At 40.1% G+C, this 27,246-nt stretch overlaps 1 protein-coding gene across 1 annotated transcript; it reads right to left on the bottom strand.

Annotated features, from left to right (window-relative positions):
* Positions 1-311: 311 nt before the first annotated feature.
* Positions 312-27,009, bottom strand: UTP6 (UTP6 small subunit processome component). The gene is made up of 19 exons (XM_087956177.1): positions 26,791-27,009; positions 25,800-25,884; positions 22,551-22,592; positions 22,371-22,463; positions 20,525-20,572; positions 19,281-19,344; positions 18,289-18,407; positions 16,431-16,508; positions 14,128-14,209; positions 12,693-12,774; positions 10,628-10,812; positions 9,454-9,533; positions 6,633-6,710; positions 6,322-6,501; positions 4,361-4,441; positions 3,134-3,243; positions 2,959-3,025; positions 1,230-1,302; positions 312-605 (listed from the first exon to the last, which is right to left on the bottom strand). The coding sequence occupies exons 1-19, from the start codon at positions 26,880-26,882 to the stop codon at positions 448-450; spliced, it is 1,797 nt and encodes a 598-aa protein (XP_087812303.1). The 5' UTR covers positions 26,883-27,009; the 3' UTR covers positions 312-447.
* Positions 27,010-27,246: the final 237 nt, after the last annotated feature.

Here is a 27,246-nt window from a genome sequence, read left to right as displayed (position 1 = left end):
TCTGGAACAAGCATGCATGTTTTACTTTTTACACAAATCACCCAAAACTAGCTGTTCCTGGAACAATCTCTATGTGACCATTTACATTTGTTTGGCAGACAACTTCTATCCAGTAGCCAGAATGAAATCCAGTTCTATCACAATAATATAAAATATAAATAGTTCCTATCACAAAACAGTAGCAAAATAAATGTAAAATTAAGTTTGTTCTTCCACTTTCCCTGAAAGTATATATGTATATTAATTAAAATCTCAAATTGTTACATTTATGTTAACTCCAGTAATGTGGAGAGAATACGGATGTTAGGCAATTTTTAGTAGCAAGTAATTTATTCAGGGAGCATTCATTATACACTTGACTCAACTAAAAGCCAAGAGTTTCCATAGTTGTTAATTTAACCTGTTTAATTAACAGGTTAATTTGCCATTAGAATAAAAAATAATTTCTCACAGGTGCCCAGCTTGCAGCAGTGTATACTTTGAAATAAAAGTTTCCACTTGTTCTCCCTGCAGTATTTTCATAGCTCTCCAGTGAATACTGCCACAATTCTCTGGTTTGCCTTGAGAATGATTCAGCTCTTCTTTGATATAATCCAGCCAAAGATCTTCAATTTAAAAAAAAAAAATCATAGTTACAACTGTAATAATGGAAATGCTACAAAAAAGGGGATGATGGGTCAGAAACTACTATGGACTTTCTGCATATGAATTACAATAAGAGACTGTTAACAAAAGGTTTTGAAATTTGGCTGCTGGTTTTATCTGTTAACTATGTTTCCATAATAGTAGATATCAGGCCAAGTGGGTTGTAAATTGTAGAAATTTATGAATAGTGTGTTTGCTTCACAAAGAGGGAGGAATTATTATCTCTGAAAGATATTTGTCATTATTCAATGGGGTGGAGGGACAATTTATGTATATGTTTTGTTTTTTTTCTTTTCATGCACATTTTTATGTAGTCTTGTCTAGTTTTGTTTTGCTTTTATATTTTTCTTTTTGGAATTTGTATTTTAATGTTTTGAATAGAATAAAAAAAAAGATGGAATGTTTCAACTCCACAGCATTCTGTAGAATTCCAAGACAGACAGAAAGGAAAATCAACAACTGCCACAATAAGCTTTGCTTGGTTCATTGAGAGACTTTTAACAGAAAGAATCAGGTGATTGCCATAGCTATAACAGAAATACAACTGAGAGTAGTCTTAGAAACCAACAAGTAAAAATTCTTACCAGGTTCTGTAGCACCAAATTCTCTCAAGGCACGTTCATAATATTCTCGGATGTTAAATATTTTACTGGATTCCTTTAAAAAATGGTGGGTGGTTACCATGCTGAGCTTAACAATGATAAAATGACTGGAATAAAACACATTTGTCATGCAATCTTAATCATCTTCTGAAACTTTATGCAGCCTTCATATATAAATCTTTCTGGGCATTCCTTCCCAATTTCTAGGAGCAGTTTGCACGTGGACAATCCAGGCACAAGAAATCCTGGCAAGTGAGAGAAGAACAGTCCTGACTGTGCTGCTTTTGAAGGACAGCAAGAAAGGGCAAGATAAGGCAGCTGTTTCAGAGGCCCTATTGGTTTTCTCCATCACAGCTGGTTACAGTACTGACTTCCTCAGAGCCCCCTTACGGGGTTCAGCCCTTATAGTGGCATATAGTCTAGATTCCCAGGAGAGAAGGAATGCATTCCAGAGGATGAAAATGACAGCCAGTTTAGTTAGGAGAAAGAGTTAGAAATTCTTCTCAGAGCATATCTAAGATATACTCTCAGAATGAATAAACTCTGGGAATATATCCTTAATGATGCAAGTATTTGCTTTAGTTTAGCAAGATTTCTGTCTATAGGAGAGGAACAATGACAAGAACTATTTATAGATAATTATGTATGTCTTTCTTGGTTTTGGAACCTGATAGGCCTATAGCTACAACATCTAGACCAAAAGAACCCTCCCTCTCTTTTTTTTTCCCAAGCCCCACCCCCAACTATTGCAGTCAGGGTAGGAGTTTCAGCTTCTCTCATTTGAGGGAAGTATTATATTAAGCTCCAGGGCACTCCCTCCCTCAAATACTCCCACAAAAGACATACTTACATAATGCAAAGGCATTATGCACCCAAGACAACCACTATAACCAGTGTGTATGAAACAATAATATAAGTGGCTTTTCAGCTCTTAAGACATTTAATGATTCAAAACAAAGATGAGAAACTTTTAATCTTTCCAATGTTGTTGATTTACAATTCCTTAGCACTAACAGCTGGCAGTGGATTTCTTAATTGTAGTTTGGAGTATCTAGAGAATCCAGAGGTCTGCCTCATCCTTTCCATTAGAACACCAATGAGGCCAGGATTTTCAAGAAACTGGGCATGTGTCAATAATCTGCCTATAAGCTTCAGGATGACTATTCCCAGGTGGCTTTTAAAATCAGATCAAGTATTTTACTGTGGCCCAGTCCTAGCAAAGCATGCTTTCCATTAGAAACCTCACATTGGTAAATACCTCTACAAATACTGCACATTATTTATTCATTTATTTGTTCTATCAAAACAATCGGTAAATATTTCCACCAATATCACTGTTATTCAGTGGTGGGATTCAAATTGTTTTACTACCGGTTCTGTGGGCATGGCTTGGTGGGCGTGGCAGGGGAAGGATACTGTAAAATCTCCAGTCAGAGGTGGTATTTGCCAGTTCTCCGAACTACTCAAAATTTCCGCTACCGGTTCTCCAGAACTGGTCAGAACTGCTGAATACCACCTCTGCTGTTATTCATTCATTTGATTTGGTTAGCTACCCATCTCAAGTGACACCAGGTCATCAACAAATTTAAAATAAAAATACAACCATACAAAAATTAAAACACATGGTACCTGAGAAAATAGTATACTTCATAATTACTAACACAACCAAGAAATCGGTCCCTACACTTATTTATAATACTTTTTAACTTACTTGTTCCTTTTCAATCTCAATCATTTTTTTGAAGAACTGGAGTGAAAATGGGCGGCATTCCTGCAGCCTAGGAGAGAAGTAATGGGGTAACTCACTTGATTTTAATAACAAATGGGGGTGGAGGAATATAGAAAAAAAGTGATTGAATAATGCTTTAGAAAAGAGATGTCCTAACCTGGTGAAGACTTGCTTTGCTTTCTTATAGCCACCGGTTCTGTGAGCCCACTCAAGGTACTTTTCTTTCAAGGCTATGGAGTCAGCAGAAAGTGTGGCAAGGAAAGATCTCTGCCAGTTAAATGCAAATGATTGTGAAGTCCATTAAATGACACAAAGCTTTTAAGCATCCACAGTGGACTTTGAAACCAAAGTCAAGAAGATTGGTTACTTTGTTCTGTGATAATTACCCACACCAAATTGGATCTATTGACTCGGCTAGAGGATATACATAGGTAGGCAATCTCCTATTCATACAGTTTAGTAAACCTGCTCTGGAGAATCTACAACCAGTCCCTGCTTAACAACCACTCATTCAGCAACTTTTTGAAATTATAATGATGCAGAATGAGGGGAACTTAGAGCAGGTCCTCGTAGCTGCAGCTGTCTCAAAATCCTTGCGGTCATATGATTGAAAACCAGGTACTTGACCATCAGCTTGCAATTACAATGTTGCAGCATCCCTCTGTTGTAGGAGCCTCTGTGGCACAGTGGGTTAGAGTGCAGTACTGCAAGCTACCTCTGCAGCCAGCTGCCTGGAGTTTGGCAGTTCAAATCTCACCAGGCTCAAGGTTCACTCAGTCTTCCATCTTTCCGAGGTGGGTAAAATGAGGACCCAAATTGTTGGGGGCAATAGGCTGACTCTATAAGTCTAAGTGCTATTGCTATCCCATGATCATGTGATTGCTATTTGTTAACTTTCATTACCAGTTTCCAATAAGCAAAGTCAATAGGGAAGCCAGCAGGTGACAAGTGGCAATCACAAGACATTGCACTTTTAAAACAACGGCTTGGGATTCATTTAACAACAGTGACCGGAAATGATGGAACTACATTACTAAGTGCTAGGGTCACGTGACATTGTGCTTTACCACTGCGTTGCTTAGCAATAGAAATTATGTTCCTAATTACCCTTGTTAACTGAAAACAACCAATATTTCTGAATCCATTCATTGTAATTAAAGACTGTGCTTCAATATGTTTATTACTCCATTTCAGGATACTCTTTATGATCTTATGTTGGTATTGTTAGGTGGAATATATTATTTTTATTTATTTATTGCCTTTTTTATTTTTGATAAATAACTCAAGTCATATACATAACTATTCCTAGTACTCCTTTGACTTCCTAGTTTCTCCACAACTACAACAAAAACCACAATTCATTTATGAATGGAAAATACAATACCTGATAGAGAGCTTCAGTCTCTGCTTTACTACTGGCACCTTCACTCCATTCTAGCCATAAAGTCCATAGTGGCAAGGTGTCCTACAGGGAAAAATAACAAAAAATCAGGAGAAGAAAATATTGGATACAAGTTGTATAAAATACATGTAATAAGGTGAGACTGGAGAATGGCTGGCAAATTTTGATTTTGTAGCAGGCAAATGAAAAGGCACCAAAATGCCTGAAGTACAGGTAGTCCTTAAATTATGACTACAAACGAGCTCAAAATTTATGTTGCTAAGTGAAACATTTGTTAAGTGATTTTTTACCCATTTTACAGCTTTCCTTACCACAGTTGTTAAGTGAATCACTGCAGTTGATAAGTTAGTAACACAGTTATTAAGTGAATCTGGCTTTCCCATTGACTTTGCTTGTCAGAAGGTCACAAAAGATTATCACATGACCCCCCCCCGGGACTCTGCTACCATCATAAATATGAGTCAGTTACCAAGCATCTGAATTTTGATCATGTGACCATGGAGATGTTGCAATGGTTGTAAGCGTGGAAAACAGTCATGTGACATTTTTCAGTGCCGCTGTAACTTTGAAAGGTCACTAAATGAACTGTTAAGGACTACCTGTAGTATGGCAGAAAATATATTGATGAAATTAAGGAGCCTCTCTCCTATAGAAAGGGACCAGTTTAAGTAAGTGAAATCCTGCATTACACAGGCCATGCAAAAAGCTTAGAGAGAAACAAAAGGGGAACTCAGAAAATAAGCTACGTTATTTTCATAGCTAAATAGTTTTGTCTCTGGGATCTTTAAAATATAAGGGGTATGAAGAACTATATTGTAATAGTGCTGGAGTTACTAACAGTTACCACAATAGAATGCCATGGCCTTGATGACAAGTGTTCATCAGTGGTGGGATTCAATTTTTTTTACTACTGGTTCTGTGGGCATGGCAGGGGAAGGATACTGTAAAATCTCCAGTCAGAGGTGGTATTTGCCGGTTCTCTAAACTACTCAAAATTTCCGCTACCGGTTCTCCAGAACTGATCAGAACCTGCTGAATACCACCTCTGCTCATCATCCTATGGACAATCGTAAGCAGGTACTCATACAAGCCCACTGGGCCTGGGATAGCTCACTGTTAAGTGCAAGAAACAAATGAAAAAAAGCTCTTTCACTGCCTCTGCCAGGAGCCCTGCCAATTCATCTTTCCCTAGGTGGTAAAATGTGACTTTTTGACAGTGCCACTGTCAAAAGTTGACCTTATGAATGGAGAGAGCATTTCAGATCACTAAGCAGATTCTGAAATCGTGCTAGTTACTTCATTTTAGGCAATACAGATAGTCCTTGTTTACTGACCACAATTGGAAGTGGCAACTCTATCATTAAACACAGGAAATCATATGACCACGATGGCTTATGATCTTACTTCCCATTTGGTCTTTATGAAAATCACACTGGTTATTAAGCGAGATCACACGATCACGACTTGCAAATTTCACTTCTACATTCTTCATTAATTTTGCTGGTTGGAAGCCAGTTGTAAAGGGCCTGAATGGCAATCACGTGACAGCAGAACACTAAAGATGTTGGATTAGTCGCAAAGCTTTTTTTCCCCACAACAATATCTTTGAACAGTCACTAAATGAGTCAGTCAATAAGCGAGGACTACTTTTATGGAATTTTTACTTCATAGATTGTAGTGTTTTATACTTGCACAATTTATTAATAGACATTATATCCGTAACTTGTGCTGCACTTTTATTAATAAGACTCCTTGTTATGATGGTATTCTATCTCACCCATTTGATTTGACTTTTGCATTGGATATTTGGTAAACTTTGCTAGCCAATGACTCAATAAATGTTACTGTTACTACTAGTTTCAGATGACTTTCATTTGTGAGAGAGAACTCCCAGGTTCCAAGTATTCCTTCATACAACCTCAAATGCAGAAGAGAGCTCCTACCTTAGCTTTAACCACTTTGAAAGCCTCCTGGGCACAAGTAGCCACTTCACTGCTCTTCAGTTTCAGCAGCAACTGCAGCCTCATTTCCCACATATCCACCAATTGGCTGAAACGGTTTGTGGCTGCTGCAGCCACCTCTCTGGCCTGGTCTTCACGATCGAGTTCCAGCAGGAGCTGAATCTGAAAGGATACCACATCAAAATAAGCACAAAATGGTTGCTTCCAGGAATGGTTTTCTAAGCTCCAAATCCACCCTTTCCGGTTTATGTGAGTAGGAACTTTTTAACTGCAAGGACCACATCCTTCCTTACCCACTGTTTATAGAGAGGAGCTGGCAGCAATTGTGATTCATGAGCTTGGCTGAAAACATTCTGTACCCTTTCCAGTCTCTGAAACAAGATGGAAGGAAATAAAAACACTTTTACTGCAGTACAAATGAGTTTTCATAAAATCTCACAGAGCTTTTGAAGTCATGATCCTGAGTACTAATGGCTAAATTTTTTTGGAACTGTGTGTAGTCAAAATGATATTATTTATGGCACCAAAGGAAAAAGTGGCGGGTTTGGGAGAATTTCAAGAAATGGACAAAAACCAAGTTTAAAAAATTAAGGAAAAAATCTTCCACCCACCAGGCCAATCAAATCAATGAATCTTGAACTGACTTGATGGGAAGAGAAGAGGAAAACTGAAAGGATGAAAATTTAGAGATACTGAAAACTCATCTTATCTGGCTGAACCTCAAAACCCTGTAGTGCATACCATATTGTAATATTTTGCTGCAGGAGCCATGTAGCCCACAATCTCAGTTGCCAAGAAGCACTCTTTTGTAGCCCTCTGCTGTTCCTTCTCAATGCAAATTCTTTTCCTCACTACCGCAGCCATTGCCTCCTCTCCATACTCCATTGAACTTGAGAGGTGGAAGTGCAGTACTGGGCATGAATCTATGCCCAGATTAATAGCCATCTACAGTATTTATTATTACATATGACCCTCAGGACTGAAAAGACTGTTCAGCTTTTCTGCAAAGCAGCCAACAACTGAATACTTAGATGTTACATCTATAATTGCATTACATGCTGAACTTAACAGGAGAATCCAAGTCTACTTTAATATTCTTGCATCATTTTTTAAAGTTCCCAGCATTTGTAAAATGTCATAATGAATAATTTTAAATGTTATTTGTTTCATTTGTATCCTGCCTTTATTTTTACAAATAAGGTGGCAAACATATCTAATACTCCTTCCTCCCCCTATTTGCCCCAAAACAACAACCCCGTGAGACTGATTGGGCTGAGAGTGAGTGACTAGCCCAAAGTCACTCAGCTGGCTTTCATGGCTAAGGCAGGACTTGAACCCAGTCTCCCACATTCTAGCCTGTTGTCTTAACCACTAGACCAAACTGTCTCTCATTAGCTTAGCTTTATCATAATATTACTGTATATCACAAAGATTCTTCACAAAATCTTCCTATTAAAAAAAAACCATCAACTAGCCATTAGTCAATAAGGGCATATATCAAAGATTTTACTTTTTATTTTGGAGCAGAATAGCCATTTTGCAGTCCAACCTTATAAATTAGGAGCCAACCAGATAAGCTCTCAAGATGAGACTAGGTGTCTCTTTGTTTAAGTGAAGTTCTATATTATTGAGTAATCAGAATAGGGAAGGTAGGTCAGAATATGCCTGTCCATCCTGCAGAGGCATATGGTATAGGCGTGGAATGGCACTTCTGACCATGCCTCACTAAAATCATAAGAACAGATAAACACAGGCAAACTATACAAATCAAAGCCACACACATTCCAGACCATGGTTTACTTCAGTGAAGTCTCTCTCTCTTAATCCAGCCGTAATATTCTATTTAATAAATCAATTTTCTAAAAATCTTTTCAGGCTGGGAACTGAGGGACTTGCCAGTGAAGTCCCTCCAGGGGAAATAGCAGCATCAGTAACAGAAGACACAGGTATTATTCCAAAGGCAAAGCATTTACCGTGATTTATCGGCGTATAACACGCACTTTTTCCCCCTGAAAATAGGGGCAAATGATGTATGCGTGTTATACGCCCATATAATGTTAAGAAGCCAGCGGAGGCCGGGCGGTGCGAGCGGAGGGCAAGCGGAGGCCGGGCGGTGCGAGCGGAGGCCGGGCGGTGCGGCGGAGGCCGGGCGGTGCGGCGAGGGCAAGCGGAGGCCGGGCGGTGCGGCGGAGGCCGGGCGGTGCGGCGGAGGGCAAGCGGAGGCCGGGCGGTGCGAGCGGAGGCCGGGCGGTGCGAGCGGAGGGCAAGCGGAGGCCGGGCGGTGCGAGCGGAGGCCGGCGGTGCAGCGGAGGGCAAGCGGAGGCCGGGCGGTGCGAGCGGAGGCCGGGCGGTGCGAGCGGAGGGCAAGCGGAGGCCGGGCGGTGCGAGCGGAGGCGGGCGGTGCGAGCAGAGAGCGGAGGCGGCGCGAGCGGAGGCGGGCGGTGCGCGGCGGAGGCCGGGCGGTGCGCGGAGGCGGAGGCAGCGGAGGCCGGGCGGTGCGAGCGGAGGCCGGGCGGTGCGAGCGGAGGCCGGGCGGTGCGAGCGGAGGGCAAGCGGAGGCCGGGCGGTGCGAGCGGAGGCCGGCGGTGCGAGCGGAGGCCGGCGGTGCGGCGGAGGGCAGCGGAGGCCGGGCGGTGCGGCGGAGGCCGGGCGGTGCGGCGGAGGGCAAGCGGAGGCTGGGCGGTGCGGCGGAGGCCGGGCGGTGCGAGCAGAGGCAAGCGGAGGCCGGGCGGTGCGGCGGAGGCCGGGCGGTGCGGCGGAGGCAAGCGGAGGCCGGGCGGTGCGGCGGAGGCCGGGCGGTGCGAGCGGAGGCCGGGCGGTGCGGCGCGGAGGCCGGGCGGTGCAGCGGAGGGCAGCGGAGGCCGGGCGGTGCGGCGGAGGCCGGGCGGTGCGAGCAGAGGGCAAGCGGAGGCCGGGCGGTGCGGCGGAGGCCGGGCGGTGCGAGCGGAGGGCAAGCGGAGGCCGGGCGGTGCGAGCGGAGGGCAAGTTCTGAGCTACCCTTATTTTGCTTCAAAGTTTTTATTTAGAAATTTAAATTTTTTCCTGAAATTTCCCTCTTAAAATGAAGATGCGTGTTATACGCCTGTGCGTGTTATACGCCGATAAATACGGTACCTTTTTCCTTAATTCTTCATTGTTGGTCTTTCGGTTACATCTTTCCAAGGTAAAAGTGACATAACACTTCCACATTTCCTCTGCAAAATTCAAAACACTTGTTATTTCTTCTGAAAACAAAAGACAAATTTATTCACAACTGTGAAGCGGAGTCTAACTTCTGAATAATCTGTTTCAAGTCAGCATCGGTTCTGCTAATTCATCACAAGTCTCTTTTCCTCCTTCAGCAGACGTGGCATTACCACATTAAGCCTCAAGGGAGCACTGTGGTGCTCTGCATCTTTCTTATAAGTCAGCATACACGGCCCACTTAGCTTCCTTGTAGAAATCACTAGCGAAGTTGACTTACAGAGACAATACCAAAGTATGACAAGGAAGCTGTTAAGGGCGCAAACTGCCATATCCTCCTCATGTTCCTTCTCATTTCACCGCAAGAGTACATTAGAATTGGGTACTAGAAGATTTGAATTTGTGGACTTTAGGAATAAAAAGGTGGAGGCCTTTGCTAGATATGCTCTATTAGTACAAAAATGAAATAAAGCAATTCGCAAGCTTAATGACAAGAAGAGCCAGCCTGCCAAATAACATTCGGCCACACGTTGCCTATTTCCATCTGCTGCTTGTTGGAACTGAACCCCATGAACTGAATACAGATTTTCAATATTAGTTCACACAAAAATAGACAGCCCCCTTTATTATGGAAAACTTTGACAATAAGTTCAAGTATACGGAACAGACTTTTTGGACAGGTAAAGGAAGTCCTCAACTTACGACCAGAATTGAGCCCAAAGTTTATGTTGTTAAGTGGGTTTGCTCCATTTTACACCTTTTCTCTCCACATTTGTTAAGTGAGTCACCGCAGTTCTTAAATTAGTAACATGGTTGTTAAGTGAATCTACCTTCCCTGTTGACTTTGCTTGTCAAAAGGTCACAAAAATGTGATCACATGACTCTGAGACACTGCAAATGTCATAAATGTGAGTCAGTTGCCAAGTGTCCGAATGTAAATCACGTGACCACAGGGATGCTACAATGGTCGTAAGTGGGGAAAATGCCCAAAGGTCACTTTTTTCAGTGCCGTTTGACCGGTCACTAAATGAACTGGGCTACCTGTATTTGAGTTCTCAAGTCCATAGCTTCAGAATGTATCCAGGAAAAAAAAAAGAAGTCTAACCAGTGGGAAGGTGTGTGATTGCCTCCTCAAATACAGCACAACACCGTTCTTCTTTGCGGGCAACCTCTAAAGCCTTGGACTGCTTCGACTTAGGTTGTTCTGAAGGAGGCAGGGATTCCATCTCCAGTTCCCGCCGTGCCATGAAATCCCACACAAGAGGATCATTGTCATACATTGCCTGCAAGCTAAAAGAAAAGTTGCATTATGCTATTAGCTATGAGTGGCTCCCTTCCTATAAAGCTCTGGTGTAATTGCCAGTGCTTTTGTTCCATAAAAGGTAAGCAACCATAAGCAGGAACGTTTTGCTTATGTTAATGGAACTCCCCCAGTGTGCACAGAAACAGGAATGCCTTCAGCTAGAGGTACTTTGGATGTTCCGAAGACTGGCGAACTACCACACACTCTACATAAGCCTAGCCAAATGATTTGGGAAGGACGTGTTCCTGCTTCTGTGTCCTACATTAGAATTACATCCCTTCAGATGGTAGCAGTCCCATTTACATGCTCCTTGTGTTAAATATGTACATACCTCCTAGAACAGGGGTGGTGGACGACTGTAGCCCCTTTATGACCTGTGGACTTCAACTCTGAGAATTGGTGGCTGGCTCAGGAATTCTGGGAGTTGAAATCCACAGGTCGTAAAGGGGCCATAGCGGCCCACCCATCCTAGAAAATAGGAAACTTGGCACAAGAAGAAGTAAGTTAGATAACACATTTTCTTTTCTCATGCTAGAAGCTTAAAAGGAATTTGTACACGCCAGTACTAAAAAAAATGGTTATCTTGCACCCAAAGCCTCTGCAGACACAACATAGTTATGAAGATCAAGGACATTATTTTTTAGTGCAAGGGAGATACATACATAAATCCAAACAGATTTATGCTTATCAGTTGTTTATACTCAACTGTACTCACAGCTAAGATGATGGACCCAGAATGAAAAGACTCTGGAGGCCCATCTGACCATGGGACCCATTTGATAATTTTATCTACTCTCTGCCTCAGCCCAACAAATCTCACCATTGTGCTGTTGTAAGAATAAACAAAGTGAGCTACAGCACGTTGAGCTACCAGGTGAAAGTCAGGATGCCACACAAAATAAATACAAATAGATAAAAATAGGGGAGGGGAAGGGAGGCATGCTCTTTTCTGAACAGCAGCTCTTAAATTATGCTGTTTCTTACTATTATTTTTAAGTCACATAATTCACGCAGGTACATAAGGCAAATCCAGATAATTAAATGGGCAAATAAATATTTTCACACAGTTGATCGTGGCCTGAAGATTCTGCTGTTTGTGGATATAAATGGCAGATGCTATCCATCTTGGATAGCAAGATAGGCAGTATATATGTGTATGTATGAAAATAAATAAAACAAATTACATCAGCTGTTAAGATACCTGTTTAAAAGCAAGGCTGTGCTAATAAATGCCTATACTTAAAAAGATTTTTTCCTTTTTTATGGTATGCTAAGCCTGTCTTACCTTCCAAGGACTGGAAAGCAGCTCATATTTAAAAAGCTGCATTAGAAAACATTCACAATAATCAATATCAATGTATATTCATCAGAATATCTAAGGTATAGTTAAAAGCACCATGACTGGAAACAGAATATTTCATAGCACGATCACTTTTAACCTCTTTTCCCCAGAAGGGAACAAGGCACTGATGCTGCAGTTCTCACCTGGCTGAGCTTTCCAGGGAAAAGGGGAATTTGAAAAATGGTTACAGCCTAAGAAAAGAAAATCTGCCCAAACATAAGCCACTGACAAGTACTCAATAATTTTACTTTTTAAATACATATTAAAATCTTATTAATTAAAAACAGAGCCAATATAATAACAAGACTTGCATCTTTGCACTGGAGCATCTTAAGTTGAAGAGAAACAATCTTTGTTTTTGCCAGAGCCAAACCAAAAATGAGACCAAGTTATGCAATTAATCTAATCCTGACTTCTGGAATATGGTGAAATAATTCTAAACCTTAAACATGCAGTCTTTTGGGGTAGACTAACACATGATAGAATAATGGTTGTTGAAGGGTGCAAACCGCACCCAGAACTTACTTTTCAAGAATTTCTTTCTGAAGGTTTTGTGTAAAATCGAAACATTTTGCAACTGACAAAAGCGAAAGCGCAAACTCTGCACCTATAACAAAGGATACATTAATCAGGGTACTCCAAGCATCATAATAAGGATTGCAGCTTCCCTAATTGTACCCCTACCTCCTTTGACGTTCCCAGACTCCTTGCCCCATCTAACATAAATGGGGTGCTGGCATGTTGTAAAATAAACTCCCTCTGTGCCGTACTGTCAAAAAAATATTCACGCCCTGTGATTTTTATCTAGGGTATGTTTGCTGTGTATATTTTGCCCAGTACCTTGGTATTTTTCTCTTGTATGCAAATCAAGTGTCAGTAACTAGATTTTCTTTGAAATGAATATTCTCTTGCAATTGGTGACATCAAATATGCAAGTTATTCTCCTCAGACTCTTTTCTGTTCCTCCTATTCATTTTCTTAGCCAATTACCTGTCTCCAAGTCTCATCAGCATTAGCCCCTTTGTTAAACAACTAATGACACAGGCTTAAAATTCCAGATATGCTTGCTTATTGGCCCAAAGAACACCAATGTGTTAAAAAAGTTGAAGCATGTCTACCCTAAACTCACAAAAGGAAATAAGAGCATTTTTACCCTAAACTAATACTGCATAGAGAAAAGGTATCTCCCCAATGCTTGAAGAAAATACAGGTAGTCCTTGATTTATGACCATAATTGAGCCCAAACTTTCTGTTGCTAAGTGAGACAGATATTAAATGAGCTTTGCTCCATTTTAAGGCTTTTCTTGCCTCAGTTGTTAAGTGAATCATTGCAGTTGTTAAATGAATCTGGCTTCCCCATTGACGTTGCTTGTCAGAAGGTGTTCATGTGACCCTGGGACACAGCAATGGTCATAAACGTGAGTCAGTTGCCAAGAGTCTGAATTTTAATCATATGACCATGGGGATGCTGCAACAGTGTGAAAAATGGTCATGTCACTTTTTTCAGTGATGTTTGTAATTTTGAACAGTCACTAAATGAACTGCATTTTTAGGACTTCTAGATAGCTGACTAGCTAATTCGTCTAACCAACCATTTTGAGCGACCAGATTTCGATGCATCAAGAAGGCACCATTAAGCTGTTTGGTGTATTGGTTAAGGCACCGGGCTAAAAACTGGGAGACTATGAATCCCAGTCCCGCCTTCGACAGGAAACCAGCTGGGTGATCTTGGGCCAGTCACCCTCTCTCAGCCCTAGGGAGAAGGCAATGGCAAACCACTTCTGAAATCTTACTAGGGAAACCGCAGGGACCAACCCAGGAAGTTTCCAGGAGTCAAAAATGACTTGAAGCAACTAAATATTTAAACAATTGAGATGAACTATACTCATGTTTGAAATTAAAAGAACAACAAGATAATGTACAAGTGGGTAAGATTACAAGTTTAAGAGTAATAGGTTACCTTTTATTTTTTCAGTGGCATTTCTGTAGACAATTCTAGCCAGTTCACCATTAAGAATGTCCTCAGAAAAACTGAACTCACCCTAAAAAACAAGAGAAAATGGCTTTTATGATTATCGTTTTATTTCTTGTTTTTTTTTCCAGAAAAACCTTTACAGCACCTGTCCAAGGCTTCAGCTGCCACAAGACTCAGACACTCTGGAGGGCTATGTTTAAATAAAATGGGGAGGCCAGATGTCTCCCAGTGTCAGGATAACATCGCATGTGCATGTTATTTCTATGCTTCCAGTGTTCAAAGACTTTGTGTGCTTTATCACCACAATACCCATAAAACCATACAAATAAAAGCAGTGATAATACAAAAAAAAAAACCCACCCACATTGTCATAAACATATACACAATTGTCCTACAGGTAACCCACAAATGTAAGGTAACTTCAGGTTTCAAAAACCCTCATTTGTCTTCTGGAATGAGGCCAGAATGGTTGCTGGGAGAAGACTATCCCAATGGATTGGGGGTGAACACAACTGAGAAGCAGTAACCCAGGCTCCCACTAACCTCAATCTCTTGGGTTGTAGGAATCCCAATGTTCCCATCTAGGATGAACATATACACCAGGGGTGTCAAATTCCCGACGACACATTGTCACATGACGTATCACAACTTTTTCTCCTTCGCTAAACCAGGGGTGAGAGTGGCCAATGTGTGACACATCCAGCCCACAGGCCACGAGTTTGACACCTTTGATATACACAGACCTGTTCTATTGGAGAAACCATTGTTGAACAGAGCCATTTAGGATTCTGTAAGTGTCACAGCTAACATTTTGGATGATGCCTATAACCCCAGTGACAATGCCTGCAGTGGAATTTGGGAGGAACTCCTCTTATCTACTAACAGGCCAGCCATTGCATTCTGTACCAGCTGTGGCTTCTGAGTCATTATATTCATACTGAACGTTCTCTGCTGTGGAAAAGATAACACAGTCCCTTCTGGAACGGAGCTCTGCACAGAACAGAGAACCACATGCTCTCTCTGTTTATCTAGCAGTGGAGGAGGCCATCATAGTATACAATTAACTGAGCTCAGAACTAAAGAGAATATTCCAAACTGACTACATATGTTGAAAATTGGCACAGCCGTTTTCTTTCCTTTGTCTTTTTTAAATAAAAGTGATTTGGCAGAATTCATACATCATAATCCACAAAAGGAATAATCTTTAGTAGAAACCCTTATGGCATTCTGATCTTTCTATCAATCTGTCAAATTTGATCTATCAATCCTAATAAAAAACAAATGGTGGTGCGGAATCTTGAACACCAACATACCAGTACCTAATCAATTCCATCTTTCAGTGAGATTCAAATCTATGCATCATATTTTTCTTTCCCTGATATTAATAATCATGGCCACATACAGCTCAAAAATCATGTCTGGAATTATGGGGGATTACAATGTTTCCATATGGAATCAATTGCAAATTTACTGTAAATGGAAATCAATTCCCAATTGATTGTGGAGGGCATTGTTAAGAAAACTGAGTATCTCCTCTTTAAATGACATCTCTAACATAGCCCAACAACAGCATTACTACATCTAATTGTCATGGTTTACCTTTCTAGTGCAGCTGCTTTCAATGAGCAACTGAAGGGTAGAAGAAAGGCTTTGAAAACAAAGATCTGTCACAAAATTCCAGTAACTTGCTAAGGATCAGACCCACACATCTTTTACAAATAATGTAAAACATTTTTCCTCATTAGTTTTTGGTACTTAGGCATCGGGAAGACCATATTGTTTACCTGCTACAAAATCTTGGAATTGGATGGGTTCTAATTCAATGAAAGAAGGATCTAAAGTAGATTTTAAAAAACAACACCTGGTACATGTTTATATAAGTTGCGACCTCTAGAAGTACAAAGGGAAGCAATGAAATGTGACCTCATTTGCATCCCGCCTTTGATAACAACCACTGACTGCTGATAAAGTCCTTTCATTGTTTATCTGCTGTGTTTTCACATTCCTGATTTAGCAATGGAAGGACATCAAAATCGGGCAACAGAAGAATGTGGGAGAGTTTCTTCTTGGTCAGGCAATCTGCTTTGAAGCCCAGGTGAGCACCACAGATAGGGGTTACTGGATTCATTTATTAAATTATAGCAAGTGCAGGAAAGCACTGCACAAATATGCAATAATTATTCTCACTATAAACTGACAGTTCGAATACTTCCACCTGACAATTTAAATTAAATAAGTACCATGGAGAGAAAGAAATATTTTTTATAACAAACATAATGATTTCTTACTAAATCTATCTTTGCTTGCTCAAATTCTTTCTTCTCTTTCCTTTGCTTTTCTGCATGCATCAGCTCCATTCTAAAATACTAGGAAAGGAAAAGGAAGAGGAAAGGAGAAAGGAAGACGGGGAAGGGGAAGAGAATAATGTATCAAGGCATTCAACAATTACAAAGAACATAATCATAGCTTCCTGGTTAAAAAGAAGTCCTTGCTAATACTGCTGCTTAAAGCACTCTTGAATAGTTTCTGCTACAAGATATTTTTATCCTATAACTAACCCAGTCACATCATTTAACAAAGATTGCAGGGACTCAGTATTATATTTGCACCCCAACAGCACTTTTGCCTTGATTAATTATGTCACTTTTGTGGACTGGATCTCTTTCTCCAACTACTGCCACTTAATCAGAAAAAACTAAGGTCATAATTGAAAGATAGGAATACATAATTGGAATTTACCGCTGACAATAGCCTGCCATATATAGACACTGTACATGGCATTTGAATGTTAAGAGCACAAAGAAAACCTGGCAGCATAACTCCAAAAGCTATTGTGTCTTCTTTTGGCTGGTGGGATTTAAAAGAAAAAAACATTTCTTCTGCATTTTCATTAGGCAAGAAACATATGGTATGTTTCAGAAAGCCCCCTAAAAACATGGTTTTCTCAATTTTGCTAAAAATATATATATTTCCATTATACATACAGCAGCTACTAGCATTACCTAACATTACTGAGACAAAATGTGTACCTCTATTAGTACTATTTTGGAAGAACAATGATTGGATAATTGTCAAAAATACTCTTAAGCTGCTGGTAGGAATGGCACCAAAGACCCTCTGGGTGACTTTGGGCCAATCACTTTCTCTCAACCCAACTCTCAGCACAGACTTGTTGTTGTGGGGAAAATAGGAGAAGGAAGGTGGACTGTTATGTTTGCCGCCTTGAGTTGTATATGGAAAAAAAAGTGGAATGAAAATCTTTTTTTAAAAAATCTACCTCTTTTTCTCCTGAAACATATAAGCATAGAGGTAGTCCTCCTTAGTGACTACAACTGGGACTGGCAACTCTGCCACTAAACGATGCAGGTTGCTAAGCAAAACATCATGTGACCATAACAAAATTACCACATTACTATGCCATGGTCATTAAACAAATCACTCACAGTTAAGGAAATTTTTTACAACTTGTGTTTTTACTGCCATTGACTCTACTTGTTGGGAGCCATTTGTGAAACACACAAATAAAATTCACATGACCCAGGGACACTGTGACAGCTATAAATACAACTTAGAATAGAATAGAATACCGTTATTGTCATTGCATTCCACGAATACAATGAAATTTGCAAGCTACTCCAGCACAGTGCCCCACACATCACATCACAATCACACTAGAGTCTTAAAAATTAAAATAATTATAATGATAATAATAGGACTAAATCACAAATGCACTGTTTGGTTCAAGACAATTACTGCCTTGGAAAAGGAACTGTTTCTCAACCTATTAGTCCTCATTTTAAGACACCTATAACACTTCCCTGATGGCAACAGATCGAAATATGAATGAATAACTTGTGAAGTGCCCAAACCTTGATCACGTGAGCAAGGGGACGCTGTGACTGTCATGAATATGAGGTCATAAAATTGCTTTTTCAGTGCTGTGATAACTTTGACCAGTTGCTAAATAGGGCAGTTAAGCAAGGTCAACTGTACACCCAAGCATACCTTATAATAACTCAAAGATAAAATTTCCCAACAAAGATGAACAACCCTGATGATATTTTATTCTTCGTGACAAGGAACAGATCATCTATATTTGTTCTATATTCTATTACAGAGATGAGGGAGGGAGAATCACCTGCCTACCTCTTGGTAAAGTTTAGGAGATTCAGGATGGAAACGCAATGCTCGCAGGAACAACTGCCGAGCACTTTCTGATGACAGGCGGTCTTCCATCTCCCATTTTGCAGCCATGATCCACAAAGCTAATCAAAGAGACAGAAAAGGTTATTTAAGACAGCCAATACAGAATGCGGCATCAAACTAGAAGTCAGTCCAAAAAGAAATGCTTAATCTTTGCTGTTTACAACAGCCAAGCCAGCATGGCCCCTGAAGAGGGCAGTTGTAACTTGACAATGTGCGAAAGTCAGAGGTTCCTATTCTGGACTAGATAACGTTACTAGGATTCCTAGACAAAATGATGCATTGTAAATACCCCATTTCATATTTCAGCATGGGTCATCGCTTTCATTTCTGTAACACCTGAAATTCATTCATGTCAAACCACTTCTACAATTACAGCAATTCCCTCTCTCTGTGTGTGTAACAGTCATAAAATTATTCACATTTCTATGTTCTATCCAGTTTTGTTGAAGCAGAAGTTATTTATGCGATTTGCAAAAGTAAGAAAAAACAGACAAGCAAGAAAGCATTTAAATGAAATTAAACCACATTTAAAACAATACAGGTAGTCCTTGACTTATGGCCGGTCACTTAGCAACCATTAAAAGTTACAACAGACCACCCCAATAGGTACTTACGATCCAGTTGCAAGGTTTGCAGCATCCCATGATCACATGACTATAATTTATGACAAATTTGCCACAAACGTTTACTTCCAGTTTGCAGCAAAAAAAGCACCATGGTGAATACATTTTGCTGAATGACTGCGTTCACTTAACAAAACCGCCACCAAAAACAGATTATAAAATTGAGTCATAAGTTGAGGCCTACCTGTCATTAAAAACACATCAGAAAAACCTCTCACTCCCCAGCTGTCCTCAACTTCTGTTCATATGTCCAAGGACTAGCAATTTAAAAGGTTTGTGCTTCTTGTAGGAAGAATTACAGACATGTACCTGGTTTGTTGGGATGAAGGGCTAACATGGAAGAAAACACCTTGCTCAGCTGTATTTTCTTGTTCTGTAATGAAACAGAAAACACAATTGTAACTATGCATTTCAATATGAAACCCAATCACTTTCACTGCAGAGGACTTGAATTTTCTTGATCTAACAAGAATAGAGACAGATGCAAGCCTTCAAAGGATTGAAGCAAGGATTGAACTCACTGTATCTACATTTCCCATAATTAAAATTGGGAATAGTTGAGAACAATTAAATAGCATTAAATGTGGAGAAGTAAAAGAAACAATGTTAGGAATATAAGTCACCTAACAGGTATTTGGGTTAGAAATATATAAACCAGGATAAACATTTTAAAACTGTATCTTTAAGAAAATGCAAAACTGTAATTAGGTGTGGTTTCTCAAACGGCCAAAAGATGGAGCCAGAAACCTGGTTTGTTTAGTCTGAATCTCAGAAGAGAGTGTGAGTGTATCTCTGTTTCCTTCTGTTGGAAAGTATTGCCGTTCCTCCATTTTTCCTAATTGACTGATATTACTGGATTTTATGTAAGTCTGATACTGAATTGTTTATGATAGTGGAATTTGTTATTGAATTATCCCTGGATTGAAAAACTGACTGATTTACCTGTGAATGACTTTTGGACTGCTTATCTTGAACTTTGCTTAAACTTTCTGGAAGTAAAAACCTACATTTACTGTACAGTGTAACTGTGTACTGTGTGTGTATTATTCAAACACTCCTCTCAAATACGTCTCCCTGTATGCGCTCATTCTCCTAACGGGGAATTACTTCAACAAACAATATCCCTAATCATCCAGAAATGTGGATGATTGTCTTACTTCTTGGCAGGTTGTATGGGTTAATTGACTTAGCTTAATTAACAAACCAATTCTGACTTTACAATTTTCATATAGCAAAGACTCTCCAGCAATACTTTTGATATGATTTCCAGAAGAGAAAAAGGAATACTTTACTAACGGTGTAAGTTCCACAAAAAAATGTATCAAAATTAAGTATCTTATCCTGAATATCCATTTGGCCCACAACGGATGGTTTTGCTTCCTGCCCTTAATTAATTCCTTTGAAAGCCCACAGCATTTTACACTGCAAATGATACATTCAAGCTACATATTCCAATAAATGGGACAGAGCACCACAGTATAAAAATCAGAAGGAGGAAGCTTAGTTCAAATAATAAATCACAAATTGATTCCAAGAAAATTATATCCACTCACCCATTCCTTGCAAAATGCAATGTGAGACAGCCACAGCTGAAGGTCATCCTGTTGGAGTGAGACAAAGGGAAAAGGAATCAGCTGAGAACTTATGACCACTCATTCATTCCAATGCTCTCTAGATCACCAGGAATTGGGTGGAAAAGGCGGAAATCAAGCAAACATTTAGATAGGGCAACAACTTTAGAAATTGGGGCTTTCTGTACTTATACAGATATAAGTACAATAGTCCTCAGCTTACATTCATTTGCTCAGTGACCATTCAAATTGCAGTGGTGCTGAAAAAAATGAACATATGATGATCAATACTCAAAGCTCCAGTCCCTGCTATCACACGGTCACGATCCGGGTGTTAGAGTGCCCTGCTTGTGATTATAATATCACAGGGAACTGCATGAGCACCATTTGCAACCTTCCCTGCCAGCTTCTGATAAACAAAGTCAATGGGGAAGCCAACAGGAAAGGTCACAAATCACTGGTAAATCAGTCCTGCCTGCCTGTAGTGGATCTTTCCAAAACCTTCCCCAGCCTCCCTTGACTCATGGGCAAGCCTACGCTGGGCTTCTCCAGTCCTTCTCCAATATCCCTTGACTCATGTGTGGCCTGTGCTGGGTATTCCAAACTCTGTCTACCTTCCCGCAATTTTTACCTGGGACTCCTGCCACTTATTTTCTTTGCACCCTAGGAGAGAAACATCTGCCACTACGTAGGATTGAACTCTTAGCCTTCCGAGTGGGAGGTGAGAGTCTTCACCACTAGGGCACCACACCACTCATGGAAAATATCTAACAATTTTTAGAATTTATATAGAAATTGCTTAAAGGCTTCCCCTTCCATGCTTTACCCAGGTCCTGCTGGAAGGCAACCAATGCCATGTAACACGCCACAAAACTTCTAGATGAGATTAAACTGCAGAAGCATAGAAATGCCCCCCACCCCAACAGGTGGAAAAGCTCCTGTATTGGTCTCGTGTAAATTGGGGGGGGGGGATGCAACAGTGCTGCACAAGCACAAGGAGGCCAAGGGAAGAAAGAGGTCTGCAGTCGTGCAGGGAGGCCAAGGGAAAGAAAGCATAGCAGAAGGCCCAGGGAAGCAAAGGTGGAATTACTAGAGCGACTTGCGAATTTCCCTGTCCGTTTTCCCATTGATTTAGCTTGTGGGAAGCTGGCAGGGAAGGTTGCAAATGGTGATCATGTGACTACAGGACACTGCAACTATTGTAAGCACGATTTGATTGGAAACACCTGAATCATGATCATGTGACTGCAGGGATGCTGCAATGACCAGAACTTTGAGGACCGGTCGCAAGTACCACTTGTTCATTCACAACTTTAAACTGTCATTGACTGAGTGATTTGAAAGCAAAGACTACCTATATATTATCCTGTGTCATATATTTTATAATGAAAAACAGGAAATTTACTACTAAAAACTAGATACAGCCACTTTTCATTTAGCAGCTACCTTGTTTAGCTACAATGTTTAGCTACCTTGTTCACAACTACAATGGCAGTAACAAAAAAGAAATCATTTTTCTGACCAATGAACTTACTTATAGCCAAATTTCATGTGCCTGTCAATAACACACACTGGTGAGCTGTATAAGAAAACTTTATCTAAATAAGACCTCATGAACCAGTCTTTGCAACCTCTCTCTTTCTCTGCAACATATTTGCTCAACAATCATTTTGCTTCTGAGATAAATTCCAATCACTAAACATGGAGATTGTGCACATGCTAATTTTTTGATGTGGGTATCTGATTCAAATATAAAGATAATTCTATTTATTTTTAATAGCATCAAAAAATTAGAAAAAAGCAATTTCTGTAATAATGATAGGTTTACCTTCCATTTTGTTGTAGCACGCTTGAAAACGCCATGGATTCTTTGCACAATGGAATATTCAATCTCTTCTTTCTTGAATGAATATCCAATGCGCTAAAGGAAAAGAACAGAGGCTGTCACTGGTACAGACTTTAAAATCTCCATATGCTTTTCCAAATGATCAGTCCCTGGGTAACTTACCAGTCTTCGTGTCTTAATGAGTTCCAAGAGGTTGATTTCATACTGCGAGAAAAATGATCAACAATAATTCAAAGATTACTGTGCTGTATAGTTTGTCACTATCAAGCCTTACATTTTTAGCATTTCTAGAATGTACGATAACAGCTGCAAGTGAAGCAAGTTGCCAGTAACGCAACGATTAATCAAGAATTACTCTAATCCCTCAATCCAATAGCAAAGCCATTTTCTAGATGTTCATTCTAAGGCAGCCAAGCACTATCCACACTAATTAGGGTATTTGCAAGTTAAGGAGAAACCCAAGATTTACTGTCCTGATCCTTCCTGGCAATTACTAATACCACTCGGGAAACCCCAAAGTTTGCAGAAAGCAAAGAAGTAAATGGAATGAGGGGATCGACCAGCAATCTCTTGTTGTTGTGATCAACAAGCTGATCAAAAGTATAGGTAGTCTTCAACTTACAACAGTTCACTTAGTGACCATTTGAAGTTACAACAGCACTGAAACAAGTGACTTATGGTCATTTTTCACACTTATGACCGTTGCAGCATTCCCCATGGTCACATGATTTACACTGGAATACTTGACAACTAGTTTGTATTTATGACGGTCTGGTCGCAGTGTGAACACTTTTTGCAACTTTCTGACAAGCAGAGACAATGGGGAAGCCAGATTCATTTAACAACTGTGTTACTAATTTAACAACTGCAGTGATTCACTTAACAAATGTGGCAAGAAAAGTCATAAAATGGGGCAAAGCTCACTTAACAAATTTCTCACTTAACAACATAAATTTTGGGCTCAGTTTTGATCATGAGGACCCTGCTGTTATTTATAACCATTCGGAATTCTAAAATAAAGAAATGTGTCACTTCAGCTTTTATTGAAATGTATTGTTCAGGTTACTCACCAGCTTAGATCCCCATGATTTGTCTGTCTGTCTGTCTGTCTGTCTGTTTTATTAAATTTATATACAATCCACCTCCCCAAGGGATTCTCTATTTAACTGCTTCCCCAAAGGGGAGGGAGGGGAGAAGATAACAAGGTCTACCCATCATTCCCTTACAGGGAAGCTTTACTCTGCTTTCCTCAATCTACTTGCATCAGTCTGTAGTGTGGCTCATTTGTATGAAGGAATGTACATTTTCTATATTCCTCTCGTAACAAACATATTTAATGTAATACCATTTTCTCCATTGATAATCTCTTAGGCCTGCCACATCTCAAATAATCTATTTTTTTATAAGAAAGGATCATAGCCGAGTGACAAGTAATCTCTTCATAAGCTCCCATTGAAATACCTTTAGTAGGAGTGAAAGCCTGGGGAATAGTAATGCTAAGCAATATTCAGCAATGGGCTTGGCTGGGTGCAGGTTTCTTGCATTCTTAACACACCTTCACATCTTGTTGAATTCCAAGCAGTCTTAGCAAACATGGAGTCGGAACCGAATTCAACAACAATCTGATCGGTCACATATTACCCACTATAATACAGCTGCTTTTTCCTACCTCCTATCTTCATATATGTACAGATATCCTCGACTTATGACCACAGCCGAGCCCAAAATTATGTTGCTAAGTAAGATATTTGTTAAGTGAGTTTGGCCCCATTTTACAATCTTTCTTCCCACAATTGTTAAGTGACTTACTGCAGTTGTTAAGTTAGTAACACGTTTATTAAGTGAATCTGGCCTCCCCATTGACTTTGCTTGTCAGAAGGCCACAAAAGGAGATCACATGATCCCAGAACACTGCAACCGTCATAACTATGAGCCAGTTGCCAAGCATCTGAATGTTGATTACATGGCCATGGGGATGCTGCAACGGTCATAAGTGTGAAAAATGGTCATAAGTCACTTTTTTCAGTGCCATTGTACCTTCGAACAAGTCACTAAGTGAATTGTTGTAAGTCGAGAACTACTTGTACACACCCATCAACTATCCACAAATTTGTTTGTACAGTGACAAACCATGCATTTGTGCACAAATCTATAAACAAACTGCAAATATGGGCAATAGAAACATATGGAAATGTTTACATACTTCTTAGTTAAAATACAGAAACTAGAAAAGGTAACAGTATGTCATATACACACTTACAAGTTGAGCCTTCAAGTCATTTTGTCCTTAACCCATATAACCTGCTCCCTGCGCTTTTCTTGGCAGCATTTTTCGAAAGTAACTTGCCAGTTCCTTCTTTTTAGTATGAGAGAAGTGACTGGCCCTACGTCACCCAGGTGGCTTGGTGGCTAAAGGAAGACTAGGCCTCCTAGTTTCTAACCTGATGCTTTAACCACTGCACCAAAGTAGATCCATATGCTTACTGATTATACTATAAATCTGCTAGTCACTGATTCTTGCAATCAATATTTTGTAAGCACTTAAAATTCTTGTCTTTTTTTGCAATTTGCAATTAAGGTGGAAGAAAAAAAGAAAAAATATTTTATTAAAAAAAAAAACATTGAGATAGATCCCTCTCCCATTTTTCTCCATGCTTTCATTCCTTTTCTACATGTATTCTGAATTTAATTCAACTTATTAAACCTGTTTTGGAGGAAGGAGGAAAATTAAAGCTTGGCAAGGGAGCGCTCCTTCCTGAACTGGAAGCTCTGAGGGCCAGTCATCAAAATGTGGGTGCTTAGCAACTGGCATGAATTTATAGCAGTTGCACTGTCGAAGTCAACATTAATCTTCCCAGACAGCTTCCAACAAGCAAAATCAATGAGGAAAGCCAGATTTGCTTAATGACTGCATTAAGTTGTTCTCTTAACAACTGTGACAAAAAAGTTGTAAAATGAGACACAGCTTAATTTAGCAACTGCCTTGCTTAGGAGAAGAAATGTTGGGCTCAATTGTGGTCATAATTGAAGACTACATGTATGCATTCTCCCTACTGATCTCCAAATTTCTAAAACTTTTTTAAAAATGCAAAATAGCTTGAATTTACAATGGTTGCTAATTTTCCTAAAATCTTATGAAAATTAATTGATTTCAATTATGTTTTCTATTTTCAAACATTTAAATACTAGAAGATTAGAATACTAGAATAGAAGGTTCCTGTGACATCATGTGAACTAATTAAAAGACTGTTTACCTTCCCCCTAAGTTACATTTTATCGCATCACATTGCAGATTCACTTTAAGAAACAAACAAATTTGAAGTAGTTAGTGGCAGAATAAACAATGTATCATAGATGTATTCATATCAACAGATAAAAATACATAGAAAAAGACCTTTGTCAGAAAACTACCTGTATGTAACTAATGAAGTCTTTCTTGTGAAGTGCTCTCCGCTGTATCTTATATTCAAGAGCTGAGACCTTCTTAATGACCGCCCTGCAAAAATGAAGCCAGAATCCTTTCATAAATTCTGATCCATATTAGTAGTAGTTTTAACAGTTCAGTTGTGTTTAACTTTTGGCAACGTATAGGCAAAATGCTCTCCACGCTACCTTGTCAAGCACGGCTTCTTTCAATTGTTGGAGCTGATGGATTTTTTTTAATGCAGCCAATTACCCTGGACAAGTTGCTGTGTAATATAGGTGGAGGATGGAAGGATACCCACATATAAATAAAAGTAGTCCTTGGCATAAGTTCATCTTGTGACCATTCAAAGTTACAACAGCAATAAACTAAGTGACATCACTATTTTTCACACAACCATTTCACCATCCCCATAGTCACATGATCAAAATTCAAATGCTTGGCAACTGGTTCATATTTGTGACAGTTTCAGTGTCCCGGGGGCCCTAGCAACCTTCCAACAAGGAAAGTCAATGGGGAAGCCAGATTCACTTAACAACAGTGTTACTAACTTAACTGCCATGACTCACTTAACAACTAAGGCAAGCAAGATCATAAAATGGGGCAAAACTCACAAGTGTCTCACTTAGCAACTTAGCAAAGTCGAGGACCACCTGTATATACAGGACTTTTAGGAGGTCCAGCACAAAGCCTTTAAGAAGCCTCCCTTAAAGTGATCTTATGCATTTGTATTGGGACTAAAAGAAATGCCAATGCACCTGGAAGACACAAGATTGAAGAAGGGGGTATAAAGCCATCCTTGTGATGGTTTATTCTTAATCAGAAAGATAATGCTGCAAGTAGAAGCATCTAGGCTAGGGTCTCCTTCCACCTTTTTTTCCCCATCACGCTCCCCCCAAATCTTACATTTGTCACACTTTCTTCCCACCCTTCCCTAGTTATATGAACGCCCCGCTTCCACAGGCCTCCCCTTTTTACCTGATTTCCTTACGAGTGAACAGCCCGACTCTCTCTAACTGCTCTAGCTCCGGAATTCGGTCCTCGATGCGTTCTTCGATCCTCTCAGCCATAACCAGCAAAAGACGAGCCGCTCGGCTCTACACCGAACCGAAACCCACGTGGAGCGATCACCCTCCGCTTCCTGTAGCGACCAGCCAGCTGCCTCGAAAAGCCGGGGCGCTCCTTTCTCTTCCTGGATTCCCGGTGCTTCCACCTTGCGGCTCCTGGAATAATTGCAGCCTTTCTGGTTTCGGACAGGGGAGGAAAAAAATCACAGGAATACGCCGTTTGTGCTCCATGTCTGGCTATAAGTTATTAGGAAAAAGAAAAAAAAATGTTCCAAAGAAGGGCAGTAAAAAACGAAATGGGAACAACCCAGCTCTACCCTCCAGGGTAATTATCTGTTTGGGATAGAAGAGATTTTCACGGTCCCAC

The sequence above is a fragment of the Notechis scutatus genome, chromosome 2 (genome assembly GCF_049901735.1).
Source record: "Notechis scutatus isolate UNSWTSFEM ecotype Mainland chromosome 2, rNotScu1.2, whole genome shotgun sequence".
NCBI classification, from domain to species: Eukaryota; Metazoa; Chordata; class Lepidosauria; order Squamata; family Elapidae; genus Notechis; species Notechis scutatus.
This window is presented reverse-complemented; position numbering and strand designations above follow the sequence as displayed.

What these genes read in the sequence shown, in the direction of transcription:
- UTP6 (XM_087956177.1), bottom strand. Translation starts at nt 26,882, where the DNA reads ATGGCTGAGAGGATCGAAGAACGCATCGAGGACCGAATTCCGGAGCTA. An exon ending in TTCACTCGTAAGGAAATCAG is followed by an intron (nt 25,885 to 26,790) that starts GTAAAAAGGGGA and finishes TCATTTTTGCAG; the next exon opens with GGCGGTCATTAAGAAGGTCT. An exon ending in TGCCACTGAAAAAATAAAAG is followed by an intron (nt 12,775 to 14,127) that starts GTAACCTATTAC and finishes CCTTTGTTATAG; the next exon opens with GTGCAGAGTTTGCGCTTTCG.